Source organism: Mustela putorius, unplaced genomic scaffold, assembly GCF_011764305.1.
Source record: "Mustela putorius furo isolate JIRA1106 unplaced genomic scaffold, ASM1176430v1.1 tig00003834_pilon_pilon_pilon, whole genome shotgun sequence".
In the NCBI taxonomy this organism is placed as follows: Eukaryota; Metazoa; Chordata; class Mammalia; order Carnivora; family Mustelidae; genus Mustela; species Mustela putorius.
This window is the reverse complement of record NW_025421987.1, coordinates 26337816-26356689: the sequence shown is the minus strand read 5'-3', so window position 1 is coordinate 26356689 and position 18874 is coordinate 26337816. Positions and strand designations below refer to the sequence as shown.

The window sequence follows — 18874 nt, the reverse complement described above, 5'->3', positions numbered from 1 at the left end:
TGCCTATTCCTAGAACCATGCTGGCTTTCCTTTTTTATTTATTTTTATTTTTATTTATTTATTTTTATTATGTTAGTCACTGTACAGTACATCATTAGTTTTTGATATTGTGTTCCATGATTCATTGTTTGCATACAGTACCCAGTGCTCAATGCAATACGTGCCCTCCTTAATACCCATCACCAGGCTCACCTGATCCCCCCACCCTTCTTCCCTCTTAAAATCCTCAGTTTGTTTCCTGGAGTCCTTAGTCTCTCATGGTTCATCTCCCTCTCTGATAAACCCCTTCGTTTTTCCCTTCCTTCTCCTAATGTCCTCCATGCTATTCCTTATGTTCCACAAATAAGTGAAACCATATGATAATTGTCTTTCTCTGCTTGACACATTTCACTCATCATAATCTCCTACAGTCCCATCCATGTTGATGCAAAAGTTGGGTATTCATCCTTTCTGGTGGCTGAAATATTCCATTGTATATATGGACCACATCTTCTTTATCTATTCGTCTGTTGAAAGGCATCTCATCTTGGCTCTTTCCACAGTTCGGCTATTGTGGACATTGCTGCTATGAACATTAGCATGCATATGGCCCTTCTTTCCACTACATCTGTTTCTTTGGAGTAAATACCCAGTAATGCAATTGCTGGGCCATAGGGTAGCTCTATTTTTAATTTTTTGAGGAACCTCCACACTATTCTCCAAAGTGGCTGCACCAACTTGCAATCCCACCAACACTCTGAGAGGGTTCCCCTTTCTCCACAACCTCTCCACCACTTATTATTTCTTGCTGTGGTCAGTTTTTGCTTCCTTCTAACCCAGACAGGTTATGTGCCTAGAGTTCCAGTGAATGTTCCCTTTCTTGCCACAGGCTTGGTGAGGCCATGTGGCTGAAGTAAAACTTAGTTTTGTTTCTTTCGTAACTTAAGTATGTATGGGTTCTATAAAGATCCCTTCATTTATAGGAAGAAAAACCCTATTTTTAACTTCACCTTTGGAACCCTAAAATTGTCATGCACATTTATTCGTGAAGAAGGAAGGAACCTTAAGTCTAGTTTGTACTTTGGAGCCACTGGATGAGGTGGACTGTCTGGCAGCCAGGTCTTAATTCCCTACAAGGTAATATTTGCTGAAGTAGAGAAGGGGCAGTTAAGTGGCAGTCCCCACAGAGGTCTGCAGAGCTTGCCTGGCAGAGGCTGGGACTTGCAGCTTTTAGACCACCATGCTTAGACTCCTTACCCACTTGGTGAACACTGTGCGGAAACTTGGAGGTAAGGGAGGCAGCCGGAGGTCATTTCCAGTTCTCTTCTTTTCCTCCTACTTTTTTTTTAACTACTTTTAAAAATTTTGGTAAAGTGAACGTAACATCATGTTTACCATCTTAACCATTTTTAACATGACAGTTTTTAACATTGACAATTTTATGCAACTATCCCCACCATTGATGACCAGAACTCTTTTTTCTTGCAGAATTGAATCTCTGGGGATGCCTGGGGGGCTCAGTTGTTGGGCATCTGCCTTTAGCTGGGGTCATGATCCCAGCGTCATGGGGTTGAGCCCCATATCTGGCTCCCTGCTCAGCCAGGAGTCTGCTTCTCCCTCTCCAGCTCCCCCTGCTTGTGTTCCCTCTCTTGTTATCTCTCTCTGTCATAAATAAATAAAATCTTAAAAAAAAAAAAAAAAGAATTGAATCTCTGTATCCGTTAAGCAATAATTTAACATTACCACCTTCTTCAACTCAGGGCAGCCACCCTTCTGTTTTCTGTCTATGAATATGACTAGATACCTTATATAAGTGAAATATACAATATTTGTCCTGTGCTTGGCTTATTTCTCTTAATATAATGCCCTCTGGATTAATACACATTGTGGCATGTGTCACAATTTCATTTTTTTTAAATTTTTTAAGCCTGAATAATAGTCATTTGTAAGTGTATACCACATTTTGTTTATCCATTCATCTAGCAGTGGACATTTGGGTTGTTTCCATCTTTTAGTTATTGTGAATAAAGTTGCTATGAACATGGATGGACATCTGTGTGAATCCTTGCTTCCAGTTCTTTTGGGTATATACCCAGAAGTGGAAATGCTGGACATATGATGGTTTTACTCTTTGTTTTTTGAGGAACCACCACACTGTTTTTCACAGTGATTGCCCTGTTTTACATTCTCATCAGCAGTGCACAGGGGCTCCAATTTTTCTCACATCCTCGCTGACACTTATTGCCTGCTTTTTTTTTTTTTCCCACTGGTCGCCACCCTAATGGGTGTAAGGTGGTCCCTTTAGTTTTTAAAGTCACATATATCTGCCTTCTTATCTCCTAAGAGATTTGCTAGAACCTGTCAGTATAGTCCTCTGTAGCCGGCTGTTTCTATTGCCTTTGGTAGTGACAATATCCAAGAAATAACTGAGAACTGGTTATCTCTCTTTCTCTTTTGAGGCAAGCTAATATCCTGAGCCCTCCTTGGTAGTTGCTTAGATAGGTGAGAACTTTTATCTACTGCCTTGAGGCAGTAAGGTGTAATAGCTCAGAATGTGAACTATGAAGCCAGATGCTTGAGTTAAAATCCTGGCATTGCCATTTGTTAGATCTTAGACAAGTTACTATGGCACATTTTCTTTAGCTATAAAATGAAGCTAATGATAGATTAGCATGAGGAGTAACTAGGTTAATACATAAAAACACTTGAGACAGATTCTGGTACATGGTTGGCACTCTGTCAATAGTAGCAATTGTTACCCCTCTCTAGCACACCCTACTGCTTCCTCCACTCTCCCAACTGTTGTAGAAGATCGTTACTATTATTACTTACTATTTTATAATATTTTATATGCGCAAAAGCTAAAATTTAAAGAGGTTAAATACTTGACTCAAGGTGACCAGCTGTTAAATAGAAGAGTTGAGTCTGAGTTTGAGTCTGGCCTCAGAGCCCTTTCCTAACAGGTTCTATATTGATGGCTCCAGTTTGGTAGAGCAAATGATGAAGACAGCTTCATTTTGATGGGGAAAGGTGACTATTATTAATAGACCATTGGAGACTGGTAAACATTCCATCAGATTTTCCCCATTGTGTCTCTCATCTCATGAATAAAGAGCAGATGTGAACACTACTGCCAGCCAGTCGCTTGTTAAATGAAAAGTGACTTGGCCATGCTCATTACAAAATTAACTTTTAGGTCTTAGTTTTAACAAGGCATGTGAAATATGAGTCTCCACAGGATTCATAAATTTTAATTTAGAAGAGCTTTTGATTTTAATAAAAATCTATTTTTACTTGCAGTAAGATAGTAAAGAAAAAAAAAATCTCTGGAATTGTTCTGGATGCCTTAAAGGAAAATTTGATTAGATAGTCCCGTGTTTCAGTAACACAGATGAGAAACTTCTGAATACCTTATTAAAATGGAATGATGTGCCCCACTTTTTATTTAAATTCCATTACACTTATCTCCAGGAATTAGCAAAAAAATGTTTTTCTGTTAATAAAAATCAATAAGAGCTTTTTGATATCATAAAAAAATAACTTGTTTGAAGATCAAATTTATCCTGACCTAAATATTGGTTTTGAAAATGAAAGAAAGCATCAGAAATTCTGTGTAACTCTTTGCTAAAAGAAAAATAACCTCAAGTCTTACTCCATAGATATTTTTCTTCTTCATGATAGAGAATGGCATGAACATTTGTGTTTTTAGAATCACAAAACCATTAAGGAGAAAGTTTTCTGAAATGTAGTGAATCATGATTGATTTGGATTCCATGTTGGTCCTGTATACTTAAAATTCATTGTAATTCTGTATGGATTGGGATGATATCTATATTTGCTGTTATCTATTATGAAGGATTTGTTAAATAAATTCTTGCAGGAAGAAAGGAGGATATTTTAAAGCAATTTGATGATTTTTGTCTGCGAATGTTGCTACTAATTTCAAGCTGGTCTTTTTCTCCCATATTGCTGTAGGCCACCATGTCTCTTCCCAAGCTCATGGATCCACCTTTCATCTCCCTGCCAAATCCACTTGTGGAACACAGGCATCTTACTCCCACTAACAGGGAAGTCCTATAAGTCTATAAATAAGCTGAGCATCTTCTCATTTCCCTGCTTGGAGCAGGCGGTGCTGGTGGATCACCAATTTTTGTCCAGGGTACCATCCCAGTCTTCCAGGTGTATCAATCAGTCAGAAGAAACCACCTTTTGGGCCAAGCTTTCTTCTCCCTCCTAAGGCCATCCTGGGATTGATCCCAAGGTCACCTCAGTCTTTGAACTGTCTCTTTAGTTTTCCATTCTTCTTTATTCCATTTCCTTGCCCTTGAAATAGCTCCATTGTTTTGTAGTCCTTAAACCCTGACACCTGACCTGATATGTAACCTTTACTCATGAGACTAATTTAGGACTTTTTGCTGTCAACCCATTATCGCTTTTCTGAATTGAAGCTGATCTGATCTTCTCATTGGTTTTACCACTTGTAATTCACCTTCTTCATAGAATCATCAAAGTAACTTTTCTAAAATATTTTCATACCATTTTCCCATTTAAGGGATGTCTTCTTAGGGCATATTAGGTAAAGTATAAATGCCTCTTCCTTATATGTAAAGCCCTATATCATTTGACCTTTCTTTGGTTATTAACTTGATTTCCTCTACTAGTCCTTGAATAGATTCTCTGATCTACTCAGGCCATATCCATTATCCCAGCGGTCTTGTCCCCAACCTGTCCCAGAAAATACACACACACATACACATGCACACTCACAGAATACCAGTTTCCTCTCTACATCTGAAACTGATGATGTACTATACTAATTGAATTTAAATTAAAAAAAAAAGTTTCCTCCTCTCTATTAGAGGAGGAGAGCCTATTCCTTTTGTGATTTCCTTTGCTATTCAAATTCCATCAAATTAAAAATGATTTCTTTAAAAATCATCTCCAAAAGCCTATCTGTTATTAGGTTTCATTCCAGTTGAATTTCTAAATAACTTGGAATATATAATCTGTATAATCTTAGAATCCCAGAGCTGGGTTCAGTTGCAACTCATATCAGCTTTAGCACTGCCTCCCACACACAGCAGCCTTGAGAGATTCATTTTTCATTCTTCTCTCCCACTTGGTACTGGACAAGCACTCTGGTTGGGCCATGGATGAATGATGAAAGAAGGTGCCTGCTCTCAAGGACCATATGCTCTGTCAAATATGGGCAACAGAAATAGGTCAGTTACAAGGCAGGAGGAGTGAAGGGACAGAAGACTGTACAGGGCAGGATGGTCACAGGGGAGAAGGCGATTAACACTGAGCAGGAGGGAAGAGGAAGTGATGCTTGAGCTGTGTTTTGAGGGGTGAGGAGGAATTATGGAGGAGACATGTCAGCATGAACTGGTCTTTCACTTTCAAAATCTAGCCTGCATCCAGTCTAGAGTGCATCCAATCAGCACCACACCACCTCACAGTCACCTGGAAGTTAATTTCTTCTTTAACAAAAATCTGAATTTCCTCCAAACAGAAGATGATTTTTTGTTTGTTTGTTTTAAGGAGAAGGGTCATGTTTTCTGTTGCTTTTGTATCCTTCACATTGCCTGGTGGTATTGAGTGCAAAGTAGGGACTACTTTGCATTTTCTTTTAACATAAAAGAATGCCTGGGTGCCATTGTGATGATGGGTTTGCTCTGCTCCTCTAGCACTATGAATTCCAACTGTTTATTCTTCCCTGCCTGTGTCTCCTGTATCAATCCTTCTGTTTATTTTTGTGACCAACACTATGCACATACAAGATGATTGATCCATGTTATAAAAGAGTCTTTAGCTGTGGAAAGAAATAGAACTAATTGGGCTAAATGGGAATGGAAGCTATGGTCTTAAGCTTCCACATTGATGGCTTAGGCAAGTGAGTTAATCAGCCACAGACATGATAATTGCTTATGGAATGGTTTGAATAATCCTTTTATAATATTCTAGACATAGTTACAATCATCTTGAGCTTGATGAGTCATCACAGCAGAATTCTCTCCTTATCAATGATGTTTTTTAAGACTCTTAGGTTCTTGAAGCAGGTCTGCCTCTGCTCACCACTCTCTCCCCTCAGAATAGTTGGCTGTACTGTGGCCAATTAAAATAGAATACTGTATTTGAAGACTGGTTTCTTCTGGAGGAAGAGAGGTTTGTGGCACTTCTTTTATGATGGGTGTGACAGATAATTAGCAGCAGCTAATTATCCCCTAGTATCTATTCTCCTTTCTTCCATGTTAAGGGAGTCCCTGAATTTCAGCTGGACATGTTGTTACCCTGAATAATTATTCAAATTCCCTCACTTTCTTGGCAGCTTTGGGCAGTGTGACTAAATTCAGTGCAATAGAATGTGGGAGGAAGGACTAAGCAGCTACTGACTTGAGTTCTTTCTTTTTTTTTTTTTTTAAGATTTTATTTCTTTATTTGACAGACAGAGATCACAGGTAGGCAGAGAGGCAGGGAGGAAGCAGGCTCCCCGCTGAGCAGAGAGCCCGATGTGGGGCTCGATCCCAGGACCCTGAGATCATGACCTGAGCCAAAGGCAGAGGCTTAACCCCCTGAGCCACCCAGGGACCCCTGACTTGAGTTCTTTAATTAGGGAGCATGCCCTCCCCTTCCTGATTTTTTCTCCTTCCCAATGGCTGGAATGTGGCTGTGATGGTTAGCTGTCCTGACTTTGGGGATGAGGGCAACAACTTTGGGGCAGAAAAGCAGCAAGGTACTACTACATGAGCCCTGGACTGCTGATGCTCAGAGCTATTATGTCTAAGAGGAATAACTGTCCTGTTTAAGCTGCGATTGTTTTTGGTCTCTGTTTCAGTAGCTCTTCAGTATACGACGGGATAAAAAAAGTATGAGGTTCAGTGTCCACTCAGTGATATGAACAAGATGAGAAACATACTTTTAAAGATATTTAATATGTCTTTTTTTCAAATCTGTACAAAAATTTAAATACAAAAATGATTTGCTATTGACAAGTCTCAAATCTAATCATGGAAACTCAAAAAAGTCACCAGTCTGGTCACCTTTCATGGTGTTCTATAAAATATTTGAGAACAGTCACCCACTACAGACATTATTTTCCTCTGGTGGGATGTCATACTGCATTAATACTCTGTGTTTAAATAACATAATGCCAGTTTGGTCCATTTCACATGGAAAAGTTCTAGTTGGTTTTGAATTAAATAGGGATTAAAGCACTATCCCTAGACTTTTGAACATGTGGTTGTTTCATCTGCTTTTACACTAATGTGTTAGCATAATGTGCAACACTTAAAAGGGAAACACAGACACATAGATAATTATTTAAAACTCTTTTTTTTAATTAAATGGAGTAATTCATTTAGCTCTGAGATTAGCACCATTATAGAATACACAGTATCTGGCATAGATTTTGCTCCTCCCCATCTAAAAGTTAGAAGCATATGCCTGATAATTAACACACTCACTCACGCACAGTTATATATATATATATATATATATATATATATATATACACATATGCAATTGAGTAACAACCAATAAATAAGTTGGAAGGTATTTTTAAAAGAAGTTTGATCTTAACTAAAGAGGTACTGTCTCTCTTAACTTGGAAATAAAAAGCCCATACATGTACAGATAAATACGGATTTACAGATCAGCTGATCAGACTTGCTTCCAAGCCGTTTCAATGCAGCTATACAGCAGAAGGAGCCCAATGGATCCCTGTTGCCTCCCATAGTCATCAGTCCAAAACCAGTATCCTCAAGACCAACTTGAAGGATGTTTGACCACATAGACGCTGTCTGCTTTGAAAATGAAGGTTGGGTCAGATATCTTTTGATGAAAAAAGTTTGTCATGTAAAAGCAGTGAATAAGAAACCCTCTGGTAATGAACTCATTTCTCTTCTTAAGAATTTGAGAAGAAATGGTGCTCATATACCATATAAGGGAAAGACACTTATTAGGTTAATGAGAATTTTCTTGATGGTTAAAGTGATTCAGATTTGACAGAGACACATTTCCATGTGTGTATATACCGTATTTATTTGTGTATTTTTCCATCTGTATCTTTCCCCTTAACTTCTCACTTTTAATTTTGAGAAACAGATACAAGATTCTACCACCACAGCTCCACATCATTTCCCCCTTTGCTTGTAGTATCAGCAGCAGACTCATAGCTGACTGAAATATTTTGCCTATGTTTTGAAACCAGATTTGAATGCCTGCAGTGGTTAGTATGTACCTAAGTAAAAACCTAGAAAAAAAGATACTTATTTTTCTCTTTAAACTTCTATTGACTCTTGACTTGTGCTGAGTATAAGGGGACAGAAGCAGCACGGGCTCTTATGCCCTTTGACATTTCACATAGCTCTTCCACAGTTTGCTTATAAAGAAGCAAACTTCTTTTCCTACAATTTTAGTACCTACACTCGGAAGTAGTAGATCCATTTTTAAATTTAAAACTTAAGAAATTATTTTTTCAAAAAGTTATTTTCCTATGTAATTCTGAAAATTTTTTTTTCCCCAAATAAAGAATGGCTTGGATTTTGGAAATTGAGTTTGGAACCTGAGACAACATTCCAATTTGCATAGATACTACACCAAGAAATTTCTTCAAAATTCAACCACTACTGAAAAATAGCAATAGTCCTTTCATGGGTGAAACCTCATTGTAGTCATTTGAATGGTAGGGAAAGGAAGGGAATTTTTATACCCATGTAAACACAATTAAAAACTGATGTTGATAATGAACATTCCACAAAACTGGAAAGTTATTTTTTTCTTAAGACTTCCACAAGTTTATATTAGTTGAGTCATCATGGAAATTACATGGAAGGAAGGAAAAAAATTATAGAAAACAAAACAAAAAAGATCCTTGAGAAATAAGTGAATTAATTATGGCTCCTGTCTCCCAAGTGTTTTTTTTTAGCTCCTTTTGGGGCACTGTCTTATGTCCCTCACATGTCTCATCCAGTGCGATGCACACAGAATTTACTGAGTAAATTACACCGCAGGTGACTGGCTCACTTATTCTTTTAGAGACAGGAGATACACAGTTCTGAGGAGGACTTGGCATCCATAAAAGACACAGCCTCTGACAGGAGGGAAATAGCCTTTGGGCTAAAAACCTTCTGCTCTCCTGACTCCCTCCCACTGGGGCTATCACACAACAGGACTCCTCCCCCACCTTCCTGGCAAAACATCTGCCCAAAGACAGAGGAAATTATGCAAATAAATACGGTAATTGTTATCATGGACATTTCCTTAAGCCATATTTAGAAATCTTTAAACAATATGAGCAAGTGACTTTCGTTAGCTATGATCTTCCATACTGAAATATATTGACTGATCTGAATAAGCAGGTTATCATGGAAGCATATAACAATACAACAGCTAATATGATTCCAGTGGGTACAACACAAGTGTCAGTACTTGATACATAAATCTATCCCATCATTTTTAATTACAGGCTGCTATGCAGAGCATTCAACATGCATCTTAGTTTTTATTTGTACATGATGGTTTAGATTTTCACTTAAATATAACTTTCCAACTATATAAATGTTTTGAAGCAATTATGTTTTTCATTTGGATATTTTCGGTGTGCCATTTTCTTCTTTAAATCTCTTTTCTTTCTTTCTTTCTTTCTTTTCTTTTTTTTTCTTACATGGGATACAATAAATATCCTGAAAAGGAGGAATGGACATACTGCCCAGCATATAGTCCTGCAGCCTGTTCTGAGGGCATTTGGAGGAACACTCGGTCTCCTGGCCTGAGCAGCAGCACTGCACTCCCAGACGCCTGGTCCAGAAAACCCTTTTTGTACTCATCATATGTGTACATCATGGGCTCGTTGTTCTTGAACAGAGCAACCCACACGTTGCCCCCCTTGCAGTGGATGTGGTAGGCGAAGTAGTAGACCCCAGGAACCTCGCAGGTGAAGATGCCCGTCTGGGGGTTGTAGTTCTGTCTGCCATTATAGAGCAGTTTGTCAAACTTCACGGGGGCCCCCACAGGTGGGAAAGGCGCAGTCAGCTCAGCTGTAAAAGCAGGCATCTCGTAGGCAGGCCCTCCATTCTTGCCCTTCTTAGCCCCATAGGCATGGGGGGGTTTCACTCCATCAATTCCCAGCCCCATATCGGGCAGATACTCTCCATGGGGTGGTGGTGTAGGGGGCATCACAGCTGGGGGTCCGGGGGGCCCTGGCGGGCCTGGGGGCCCTGGAAGTCCCGGCTGGCCTTGAGGACCAAGGGCACCAGGCTTCCCCGGGGGCCCATGAAGTCCTGCTACCCCAGGCTTCCCTACTCCAGGGAACCCAGGGGGCCCTGGGATGCCAGGTTCTCCTTTGGGGCCTGGCATTCCAGGTGGTCCAATGGGCCCACTTGGGCCTGCGATCCCTGGGATTCCTGGAGGGCCCTGTAAACCCTGGTCCCCTGGGATTCCTGGTTCTCCCTTTGGTCCCAGCAGCCCTGGAGCACCAGGGAGCCCTGGTAAACCTTTATGACCAGCTTCCCCCTTGGGCCCTATGGGACCTGGCAAACCCCTCATTCCAGGGGGCCCTACTTCACCAAGGAAACCAGGCTTTCCTGGGAAGCCCTGAAGCCCTGGCTCACCCTTGGGACCTGGTGGCCCCTGTGGCCCTACAACCCCACCTTCTCCTTTGGGTCCAGGGAAACCAATAGCACCTGGAGGACCCATAGGACCTGGGATTCCAGGCAGGCCTGGCTCTCCTGGGGGACCCCCTATTCCAGGGGCACCTATTGGTCCTTTCTCCCCTCTTGGTCCTAGAGCCCCAGGAAGACCCCCTATGCCCTTGTCACCTTTGGGTCCTGGGAAGCCTGGTTTTCCAATTCCTGGAAGGCCTGGGGGTCCCGGCAGCCCTGGCAGTCCTTGCTCCCCTTTGCCACCTGGAAATCCTGGCTGGCCAGGGATCCCATCCTGGCCTGGTTTCCCAACTCCAGGTATCCCAGGAGGTCCTTGAACTCCTGGGACTCCAACAGGGCCTTGGGGCCCAGGTTCCCCTGGAGGACCTGGCTTTCCCAGGGGGCCTTGGGGCCCAGGGAAGCCTGTCACTCCGGGTTTGCCCACTCCTGGAAGTCCAACAGGACCAGGAGGGCCATGCATCCCTGGAGGACCCTTTAGGCCTGGCAAACCTGGCATCCCAAAGCCCTTCTCTCCTTTAGGACCCTGAAGGCCTGGAGGTCCTGGTGGTCCTTTTGGTCCTCGCTCTCCCTTTGCACCTGGTTGCCCTGGTAACCCTGGACCACCTGGTTTTCCAATGCCAGGAAGTCCGTGAGGCCCTGGAGGTCCTTGCGGCCCTGGGATCCCCATAGGCCCGATCTCCCCTTTAGGTCCAATTTCACCTTTTGCTCCAGGCATTCCCATGGCTCCTGGCTTTCCTGGCATTCCAGGCATACCTGGTTTTCCAATTCCAGGATATCCCTGTGGCCCTGGTTTTCCTTTGGTTCCAGGTATCCCATGACCTGGTAAGCCGGGGGGCCCAGGTGGTCCTCTTGGGCCAGGCTCTCCACGGGGACCTTGCTCCCCTCGTAAGCTGGCTAATGGTATTTCTACTGGGAGAGAGAGTGGGAGAGGGAGGAGGGAGAAGGGGGAAAAAGAGAGAAAAATTAATAGTTATTATTCTTCAAGGAAGTCATGATGATCATTATTTAGTTCTGACACCTTAGTCTATTACTTATCGAGAGGAAACACTAGGAATAATGTGTTCGTCTTCCAGGACTATCAGTACTTAGAACAATCAAGCTAATAATTGCTTTGTTATGTTTGAAATAGTGTTTGAGAACTGATATCTGTAGCTGCTTTTATCAACATTGGTTAAGGAGAAAAGCTAAAAAAATAAGGAAGAAACATTTTTCTAAGTACAAAACCTTTGTTATGGTGTGTTCTGTATGGGGATTTTGGAAAATTGAAAAAGAGATAAAGAAAAATCAAATTTGCCTGTAATCACTTGATATTTATATGTATTTCCATCTCATGTGTTCTAGGTGTGGGTGTGTATGTGCGTGTGTGTCTGTGTGTGTGTATTTTAAAGAATGGAGTCATTCTCCATTTTTATTTTTTTATTAGTTTATCTACATAATGCTGTATTTTTTCATGTCCTTGATTTTTTTTATATAATAGCTTGTGGCTAAATAATATTTCCTTTTGTGTTGAAATATAGTATGATGCAAAAGTCAGGCAGGCCCCCCAAGAAAGGAAGGGAAAGAAATGGCTGAGATAATCCCCGAAGTGGAATATCAGCTCCTGAAGAGAAGCAAATTGGGAATACTTCATTTATGCTAAGTAGACAGTCTCGTACGATAACAGCATGTTATTTCTAAGCAGTGTGTAGGACATACTACGATATCAAGAGCATCTAGAGCAGGGTCATGTCTTCCTCATCAGGAGTCCTGGGTGTCCAGCACAGTGCCTGGCATGTACTCTGTTCTTAGCTAGGGTTTCCTGAATGACCAGCTCTAGCAACTCAAAAGTTTTTATGATGCTTTAATATTTACTTAGCATTTTTAATTACCCATGCCATTGATTTTCTCAACAAATCTTATTTTACTGACGAAGACAACTAGTTTCAGAGAGGTGTTCTTTTTTTTTTTTTTTAATTGAAATATGGTTTACATACAGTATTATGTTATTTCCAGGTCTTTCATTTCTGGCCTCTAAACCTCTTAACACCAAATTCACTAGTACCCCAGACCTAGAGTTCCTGCCTTTTTAGGGACCAGTAGGAATGGCCTCTACCTCCTCAAAGGGAATTGCTATGTTGATGCAATTCCTTTCCTACAAATGCTGAGTTTCTTAGGAATCCAGATGAACCTCATGAAGTTTTAAGAAAGTGTCTCTCACAGTGATAAGCATTTTGTAGGTGTTGAATAACGAGTGAATATGGCTAGAAGACAGTGGGAAAAATTGTCATCTCTACATTCAGTCCTTAGCCGTCACGGTCTCCTCTCAGTTTATTGGTTAATAGGTGTAGTAGCTTAATGAAAGCACTCTTCAAAACACTGGCATTTATCCAGCACCTGGTTCACAAAGTGCTTTCATTCATATAGACATATATATAAATATATATATTTATATTTACATTTATATTTATATATTCCTAACATAGTAGGTCTTTAACAACATTGCTCTCCCATTAAAGAAGACTGACTAGTCACTTTTTTTAATTTTGAGTTTTCCAAAGTTATTTACTGAAGCAGAAACAAGTCAGCCAGGTACTTGTTGGGGAAAACGCAGTTTTAATGGTATTCAAAGATACTTTTTAAAAGGTATTCTAGCACAAGTTTTTCTTTGTACACTAGATGATGCTGTAAACTTTCCTCAAAATCTTTTAAGGCTGTTGGTTCTTAAGAACTAGAATTTATTCCTATTTCAAATCTTGGGCTCTTGAAAAACCGCCGAAAAGCATTTGAAAGCTGTTTCTTTAAGATAATGGATTTCTTTTTTCTTTTTTATAATTTTTAAAAAAATTTTTATAAACATATAATGTATTATTAGCCCCAGGGGTACAGGTCTGTGAATCATCAGGTTTACAGTATACTTCACAGCACTCACCATAGCACATAGCCTCCCCAATGTCCATTGTTTTTTTGTTTTTGTTTTTGTTTTTTAATTCTTACTGATAATATATTGCTGCACTGAGTCATGTGTGATTTTTCACTCGAGGGCTTCGTGCGTCATGCTGAGAAAATTTCATTGAAAACCTGCTCATCTCTAGTTTCAACCGTCTTAAGCAGAGGTGTCCTTTTTGCGTGAGTGTCAGTGAGAGGGAGTGAATCTGGATTGGTTTCCCTCAGGGTTAGGGAAGACAAGTTTGGAAGAGGCCAGAGCACTCCTGCTCTCTGCACCTTCCAGCAGCTTCCTGTAGGCTTGTCACTGCCCCCACCCCTGCCTGCTTTAATTCCCCCGCATCTGGCCCAGCTTCTGACACAAAAATAGATGCTCATTAAATAGTTGCGAAATGTTGGAAGAGATAATGAATAAGGGAGTAAAAATATGTTTTGTGCCATTTAATGCTGTTAAAATAATAAAGCACAACATAAAACAGTAATTTTGTTTGTATTTTTGAGTCCTGAACTTTTCAAGGATAAAGTCGAGGGCACCATAAACAATGACTGTCAGTAACACTTTCCAAAATAAAAATTTCTAAAATTTAGCTTCTCCCCCTGATTTTAGAAAACTGGTGTTTCCTAACAGGACAGGAATATGATGTTACCTTTGCCTTTCTTAGGTGCTGCTTCCTTGCCCATTCTTGGCACTGGCTGAATTTCCTTCATATATTGGGGTAGATGTGGATACTCTTTGCCATACTGCATGTGGGGCAGCTCCTTGCCCATGCTAAGGCCATCTTTGCCCAAAGGCATGTGAGGTACTTGCTGGCCCAGAGGCTGGTATTGTGGAATTTGTGGTGGGATCTGAGGAGGAATTTGTGGTGGCAGCGGCTTGATCCCATAGTAAGCGCCAGCCTGAATGAGCCTGATGGAGCCCAGGGAAATGGTAAGCAGCACTCCCAGCAGCTGCAGAGGGCCAGGTGGTACAGCCATCGCCTGTGGAAGGAATGAATGCACCAACATGGTGAAAACTGGCAGGCCAAGTGACAAGTTTACTTAGAGAAAGAAGAGGGAGAAAAAGGAAACAATTTTTATCATCAGAACGTCCCCTGTGGAAGACAAACGAAAAGAAGAACGGTGTTACCTCTCAGTAGAAAACATGCAAAAAACAGAAAAGAGTAGGAACTGTCAAATGAAGGCAATCAGTGGGATTATAAACTGTGGGAAATACTGCTGTGTGTCCCCAGATATCAATTCTGCTTTCTTCCATAGTATTGGAACTCTTGATTTTTTAGCTGGAACAGAGCAACCCAGAATAAAGACATTTTAGCCGGGTGTGGTGATGTGAAAAAGTTCTGTCCAATTGGATGTAGTTGTAATGGGTACAACTTCCAAGAAGGATCCTAAAGAAGAGTGGCCCCTGTTTTTCCTCTTCCTTGCTGCTGGCTGCTGTGTGGATATGTTACCTGGAAACAGATCAGAAACCATGGACCAGGAAGTGAAATTCATGTACTGCGCATGGTTTAGTAACAAGCTAGAATAAACCTCAGCCTTTGCTGAACATGAAGGCCCCTATTAATTCTTAGGTTTGAAATTTGTTTACACAATAAAGAGCTAAAGGTTTATCATCATCTTTAAATTACTGTTATTTTGAGTGTCACACATTTACACTAAACTTATTCCTAATAGTTAGGTTACGTTGGCCAAAAGGAGGCAAACTTGGTGGTAAGTTGGAATTTGTTAGTACGTGCCGAAATTCTATTCTAAGTGGAAACAGTAATTGATAGGCTGAGATTTTTCATCTGTCCTTTGCTTTGGTGCGGTCACAAATTAATGTAAGTGTTAAATAGCAAGCAAACAACAATAATGAAAACTGCACAAGTCTTCTGAATTGGAAGGAAGGTACTTCATGTGACAGTCCCAAACTACACAACTAGTTTACAAGGCAAACTAGTTGTGTAAATAAAACAACGATATTTAGCCACTCATGAGAATGAACTGGAAAATCCCTTTAACAGCATCCTTTGCAATTTAGCAGTTAGTGGAATAAATATTATTGGGGCTTATGTTTATTAAAAAAACACCTCAAAAAGACCTCTGGCTGAAAACCCAAAAACCCAGGGAACTGCAATGCCCACAAAGGCCCACTAGAGGGCAAGTGTGGCACATATTGAAGTCTGTTCTCCCGGGTACTGGGCATTGTAAGGCGCTTCCCACACCTTTTGAAAGGTCTTGATGAAAATCTGAATCCTCAGTGGAGTGTCATGATTATGCTGGAGAAAGAAATGGCAAGGTTTTCGTAATTTTTAATGTAAGAACTTTGAATAAACTCCTATCTCTAAATAACTGTAATTTCCATTCTGTGAGTTTGTTTTCTTTGCTTCTGTCTTACTTAATTCTGGATCATAGTTTTCCACTTCTTAGAAAATATGTGTTGACTTTGCAACATCCTATTCAAGAGTAATGCCAAGAGTGTGAACAGGCTACAGAAGAATTGGTTAAGGGCACCTGGGTGGCTCAGTGGGTTAAAGCCTCTGTCTTCAGCTCGGGTGTGGTCTCAGGGTCCTGGGATGGAGCCCCATGTCTCTCTGCTCAGCAGGGAGCCTGCTTCCCTTCCTCTCTCTCTGCCTGCTTGTGATCTCTCTCTGTCAAATAAATAAATAAAATCTTTAAAAAAAAAAGAAGAAGAAGAAGAAGAAGAATTGGTTAATAAAAAGCACCTAAGAAAATATTTAATGGAATCTCTACCACAAAAGTCACTGCTTTACAATTTTTCTCAGTATACTAACTAGTCATTTCCCCCCAAAACATCTGTCAGCAAAATGATTTATAAAATGTTCTCCATTTCATAAAGTCTCAAGAACTGTTTGATTCAAATGTGCTCGAAATAATACATGTGTTGGTAAATGGGAGGAGATAGAAAGTAGTTATTTTCTGTCTAAGAATAATTACTATAAACCATTTGGAAAGAGCTACAAAATTAGTATTGATTTATAGTTGGTAATAGTCAGTTTTATTCTAGATGGGAAAAGAAGAACATGTGTAAGTACTCAATGATAAATTTATTAACTACTTACCAAACACAATGCTAAACCCATCCAGGGACTACAAAGGTAAATATAAAATGGTCAATGGGGCCTGCCCCCACAGAAGTTATACTTTTTTAGTAGGCATGACAGATGTATAAACTATTCATGAGTAGCAAGGGATATCCACAACAAAAGTAAATTTCCCACCCACTTCCATCTAGTGGCTTCAATCCCTTCCCTTGGAAGTAACAGCTTTTCCCATTTTCCTCATATGTTTCTGGAGATGTTCTAAGAATATGCCTATATACTACACACACCTTTAGGACACAAATTACAGTATACTATACATACCACTATTCTTTTCTTTGTCCACTCAGAAAACTGGAACTTCAGACCTTATTTCTCAGTTTTATGTATCTGAACAGATCCCTTCAACTTTCTTATTTGTTAAAAATAAGACCCGGTTGTTCTCTAACGTCCTTAACATTCAGTGTCTAAGGCAGTCACTAGAGAGTTGAACATGCTAACCCAGACCAGAAATGTATGGTGATACCTGGTGATGTCTAAGCTGGGACTTAATTCTATCTTTGGGGATGACGGAATTTAATTACTAAATCCTGAACTTGGGGAGATGTCTTTAAGAATAAACTAGCATGTTTGGCTCTTCACCTTTCCATCAGTTCCGTGAATGTGTTGGATTATACTTAGTAATCTTTAAACCAGGACAATCTAATGAAACATTGGAAAACTGGAAGGAAGTGAAATGCCTGGGAAGAAGACCAGTTGAATACCAATGGCCCAGTGGGATCCTACTTTACTACAATTATTTCCTCTTGCAGGCTTGGCCTTTCTCTCCTGAAAACCACCTCCTTTGGTCTGCCATCTGCCATTTCTTTGGCTCTTTATTTAAATAAACTTTGTTCAGTTTCAACTTGAGTATTTATATAGGGGCCCTGGTTAGAATTTACCGCTTGACTTATCCTTACTAATTTCCCTCTTGTCCCTGAGGATATTTTTGGTGGTCAAAGTGGTGTGGTGGTTCTCCCCAAATCACTCAAAAGAACATCAGATTTGTTTAATGCTATACAAACACCTGGTGGGGGGAAGGAGCCTTGGAATTTCTGCTGGGAGAAATGGTGGTAATGGGTTTTCTTGCCTCTTTTTCCTTTTTCTGGGGATGCACAACAGAATAATGCTGTTTTCTTAGATTTGTGTTCTAGTTGCTGTTCCAGTCACTGTTTTCTTAGATTTCTATTTGATAACATGCATGTGTGTGTGTGTGTGTGTGTGTGCGCACTTGACTACGCATGAACATAAACATACATAATGTGTGTGGACAGTGGATCTTTGCCAGTCAGCCCAACCAGTGATGGGTTTCATGTCATTATGTAGAAGAAACCAAAGACCTGGAGCTGAGTTGTAGTGCTGCCATTCACTGTGTCTACGACTTGGGGCAAGTCCCTTATCTTTACTAAGCCTCAGTTTCCTTCCCTATAAAAGAGCAACTATAAAAAAAGAAATGATCATCTCAGCCTCTCCCACAGAGCTGTTCAAGGACACGAATGATAATATGAATTTTTTTGTAAGCTGAAAAGCACCATTCAAATTTAAGTTATTATTAATGGATTGTGACCAAAAAGACAAATCAAAACCAACTTAAATGTCAAAGACTTTCAAAGAAGGGTACTAGCCAAAATAAATGTGAGGTTAACTGCAGTAATGATAAACCTAAGATGAATAAAACAATAATGGCCATTAAAATGTACTTGTTAAAAATGGCAAAAAAGAACAGCTGAACCAAGGCAGTTATTCATTCTGGTGTCAGAATCGCCAATCCTAATCATTTTGAACAGCCCTAAATAGTTCCCTGTATTTGGGAAGGGCTGCAGAGAGTTTCAGTTTCCTCATGTGACCTGTAATGTATATAACAGAATAATGTGATACATATTATTTTAGACGCTCCTCAGCATTTTATTTGTACATTTATCCCTGTGAGATTTTGGCTTGCTGTGCAGAAGAATGTTTAAGTATTTGAACCTTCAGTTCTTGCCCTAAGTCCAACTTTCCCTTTCACATGGTGCTAAAACTGTGTGCATATCCGCACATGTGTGTGTTTGCATGTGTGCGTGCGTGTGTGTGTGTGTGTGTGTGTGTGTGTGAGTGTTGTGAACAAGCTTCTCTCATCTGTTGCTGGGCAGCCCTTCACGCAGGATTTATGGTTTCTCACATCCTCAGATTTATCGCTCCTGAAGCAAGGGGCAGTCAGACAGAATACTACCCCTGCAATATTCACCAGAATTG

At 40.4% G+C, this 18874-nt stretch overlaps 1 protein-coding gene across 3 annotated transcripts in view; it reads right to left on the bottom strand.

Annotated features, from left to right (window-relative positions):
- Window positions 1-7292: 7292 nt before the first annotated feature.
- COL8A1 (collagen type VIII alpha 1 chain) overlaps window positions 7293-18874 on the bottom strand; it is a 154464-nt gene continuing 142882 nt past the window's right edge. For 2 of the 3 annotated variants that reach the window (XM_004771917.3, XM_004771916.3), the window contains 2 exons: window positions 14210-14540; window positions 7293-11549 (listed from right to left, as the gene is read on the bottom strand). In XM_004771917.3, the coding sequence (XP_004771974.1) occupies window positions 9640-11549; window positions 14210-14537 (2238 nt within the window). In that variant the 5' untranslated portion in view covers window positions 14538-14540 and the 3' untranslated portion in view covers window positions 7293-9639. The remainder of the gene's footprint in view (window positions 11550-14209; window positions 14541-18874) is intronic. The other variant, XM_004771919.3, reaches the window with a different exon arrangement.